The sequence below is a fragment of the Euphorbia lathyris genome, chromosome 10 (genome assembly GCF_963576675.1).
Source record: "Euphorbia lathyris chromosome 10, ddEupLath1.1, whole genome shotgun sequence".
Lineage (NCBI taxonomy): Eukaryota > Viridiplantae > Streptophyta > Magnoliopsida > Malpighiales > Euphorbiaceae > Euphorbia > Euphorbia lathyris.
In genome coordinates, this window is record NC_088919.1 from 38,174,993 (window position 1) to 38,178,865 (window position 3,873).

The following is a 3,873-nucleotide window of genomic DNA, read 5'->3' on the forward strand; positions in this document are numbered from 1 at the left end:
TAGAGTATGAAACGGACAGCCATATATAGAGGGTTTTAATTAAGAGAATGAACATAGAGTCAAATAATTCCCAATAATGATTGAAGAAGTAATTAAACTAATCTCCAGTTTTTAGGAGTATTAATTGTTAAGTAATTTTTGCCCTTTTCCAACACTCATCATCCGTTAATATTCAAACATCCATTAATTAGTGTAGACTGTTTTTTAAATTTCCTAATCACAGGTTTAATATTTCATTGCATTTTTTACTCCATTTTATTATTATTATTATTATAAACCGATATTATCCATTAAACATGATCTGATATTTTTGAAATTTAAACCTGATCTGGTTAATCAGGATTCAGTTCAGGTTAGATATTCCATTATTTAGAAAAAGATCATGTAAGGTTAATATGACCTTGAGACCTTCAATTAAAAAATTATTGCTAATAATACCATTCTATTGCATTGCATATCCGATATACATGTCCCATATCAAAAAGAGACGCAAAAAAAAAAAAAAAAAATGAATTATACTGGAATTAAGTTTCAAAAAGAAAGAAAAAAAAAACTAAAAAGAAAAGGTACAAGTAATTGTATTTACTACAATTTTCTCAAAAAAAAAAAAATTGTATTTACTACTAATTTATGTAATTATTTATTGGGTAAAGTTCAAATAAAACCCCTGTGGTTTCATTAATTTTCAGATAAAGGACTGTGGTTTACTTTTTGTCAAAACGAGGACGGAGGTTTTTAACTTTAACAAAATAAGGACTTTTTCGATTGATACTATTAAAATCACATTTGACGACTTCAAAAATGACATATTTTAAGAACTACTAATATTCTAAGCAACTTTAATTCTTCAACTTTTTTATTTTGAGATTGTTTAGATGATGTTTGGGAAAGAGAGAGAAAGTTAATGTTTAGAGAGAGAAAGTTCCAAAAAAGATGATTTTCGAAAATCGAAAATGTAGTTCCATAGAAAATATGACATTGAACAACTTTAATTCTTGAAAATTTTCATTTTCGGGTCGTTAAACATGGTTTTAATAGCATTAATCCAAGTTTGAAACCTCAATCCTTGTTTTGACAAAAAGTAAACCACAGTCCTTTATCTGAAAATTAGTGAAACCACATGGGTTTTATTTGAACTTTACCCTTATTTATTTACTCAGTTATCTTATGGTGGCCTGTATTTGGACACAAAGTGAAATTCTAAGAGATGCAAACTACTCTACTGATTGTTAGAAGAATTTGAGAGCGTACATTAGGGAAATAGAAAGATATCAAATTTAATTAGTTATTATATGATTCTGGAGTATCTCTTCTTTTCTTTTTTTTTGAACCATGGAGTATCTCTCTTAAATTAAAATAAAATAAAAAATCTTTTTTTTCTCATATCTAAATTAAAAACATTTTAAATCATTTTAATATTTTCTTTTCTCCCTTAAGAAAAAATAAAATCTGACCAATGGTGTGAAATAAGTAAAATTAAGATATATTTCACTATGTAACTTTCTAATTTTTTTTTTTTTGAAATAACATTATAAACTAGAGAGTTTTTAACTTTTATTTCGCATGGAAATTTGAAAATCGGTGATTTTTTTCTAGTAAAAGATGCATATAATTTTTTTATGTTGGCATAAAAAAAATTTATTTGGTAATATCAAAATTGAAAGGAGATTTTTATCTAACCACTTTTATTTATTTAAGTGATTTTTTTTTTCCAGATTTTAACAGACTACTCCAAATGGTTAATTTTACTCAAACTTTTTTCCCTTTTAATAGGAAAAAATAAATTTATATATCTTGAGTATCATTTTATTTTATATTTTTATTCCAATTTTTTTAAATGAAATTATATTAGAGAATATTTTTTAGACAATTTTTTTTTTTTTACCATGTAACAACTTAACCGTAATATCTTTTAAAGATATTGAAATTCACACAACATTTTGTTCTAAAAAAATTATAAATATTCAAAGAGTTAAAACTAAAAAAAAAAACCGTTTATCCTACATTAAAAACAAAAAGAAAATCAATAAAATCAGAAAAGAATGCTGTAGAAGAAATAAAAATATACTATAATTTAGTTACAGAGAAAAGAAAAAATCCTTTAAATTTCAAAATCGAAAGTCGTTATCATATCAAAATTATAAGAATCAATCTCCTTTGGAAATTCATAACTACCCAAACACCATCTCTTCTTCTTCTTTATTAGTATCTTCTTGAAAACCCTAACCACCCCACGCACCCCATTAACAACATGACCAAGAATCAAGACGCCATGAACACCAATGATCCCGATTCTAGAAAGAGGAAAGGTGTCACTAACAGCAATGGCGTTGATCATGATGATTCCTCTGATTTCCTTGCTCTTAAACTAGCTTTTCCTTATAGCGATAATGACAAAGCCAAAACCCCCGCTGAAGATGGATTCATCCCACCATCTCCCCAAGTTCCTATTCGTCCTCCTCCTGAAGGTGAATTCATCCCACCATCTCCCCAATTTCCTCTTCGTCCACCTCCTGAAGGTGAATTCATCCATCAACAACTGCAATCTGGAACCCTAATTGCTCCCTCTCCTCTTTTCCAAGCTCCACCGGTGGGAGGAGATACACTTAAACTTAATCATCCGTCGTCGGCGTTGGCGTCGGGGTCGGGGTCGGCGTCTTCGTCGACTCAACACACTCATCGTTCTTCTCGCCAGCGTGTTCGACGGACTGTTGAAGACAACAAGCCTTTTCCTCCTCCGTTCCCTTGGGCGTCGGATAAGAGAGCGATCGTTCGTAACATTCAAGAATTGGCGGAGAGAAAGATTGAAACCATCACTGGTTTAGTCCAGTGCAGAAGATGCGAGAAACAGTATGAGATCGGGTATAATCTGAAAGAGAAGTTCTATGAAGTAGCTTCGTTTATCGCTGCTAACAAGGATTCGATGCATGATAGGGCTCCTGCTGTTTGGATGAGTCCGGTTTTGCCTACCTGCAAATTCTGCGAGCAAGAAAACAGCGTGAAACCGGTGATTTCTGAGAAGAAGAAAACGATTAATTGGCTGTTCTTGCTGCTGGGACAGATGCTGGGATGCTGTACTCTGGATCAACTGAAATATTTTTGTAAGCACACAGAGAATCATAGAACCGGGGCTAAAGATCGCGTTCTTTATCTTACTTATCTTGGATTGTGCAAGCAGGTTGATTCCAGTGGCCCATTCTACTTGTAGCATGGCAAGTTTGAGTGTTTGTTTGGTATTATGGTTAGTTTTTCTTATGCGTTAAGTTTCTACTAGTTTTTGATTTTTGCAGCAAGATTTTCTTTTCTGTATCCTTAAGATTTAAGTTTTCTCAGGAATTGGAATGTTTATACCAATTCAAGATTTTCTTTTCTGTAATGGGTAGGTATAGAAAGATTTTATGACACTCATTATGAACTCCAGTTGCTCGATGATTTGCGCCACTGGAAATATGTGTGTCAATGACGATCTTTCTGGTTGTTTTTTTTTGTCATATTCAGGGATTTAACGCATAAATGGATTGCTTTTTTTTTTTTGTTTTTGTGAGATTTTGTTTTAAGATGCTTATAATTAATAAGTAATCTACATGAATGGGTGTTATTGTTTGTTGCTTCAGGTGGTGAGGCATTCATATTGATTTGGGAATAATTTGCAAAATCTATATGATTGGGTTGGTTTATGTTAAAATATGTAATCTTACAATATTCATATTGTTAATAATAATAAGGAACCTTTGATATAAGACCAACAAATTAGGATCTATGCTATTTGTCCGTTAAAGAATGCACCATATTCTCTAACATACCTCTAATTACAAATTTTTCTATGCAACATATTTTCCTTAAGTGGAATTTCTATATATGTTACTCTATTAA

General features: G+C 31.0%; 1 protein-coding gene across 1 annotated transcript; it reads left to right on the forward strand.

The window, feature by feature from the left end:
• The first annotated feature begins 2,208 nt into the window (after positions 1–2,208).
• LOC136209835 (uncharacterized) lies at positions 2,209–3,503 on the forward strand. The gene has a single exon (XM_066001434.1). It carries the CDS (start codon positions 2,252–2,254, stop codon positions 3,206–3,208), a length of 957 nt encoding a protein of 318 aa, XP_065857506.1. The 5' UTR covers positions 2,209–2,251; the 3' UTR covers positions 3,209–3,503.
• Positions 3,504–3,873: the final 370 nt, after the last annotated feature.

What these genes read in the sequence shown, in the direction of transcription:
- LOC136209835 (XM_066001434.1), top strand. Translation starts at nt 2,252, where the DNA reads ATGACCAAGAATCAAGACGCCATGAACACCAATGATCCCGATTCTAGA.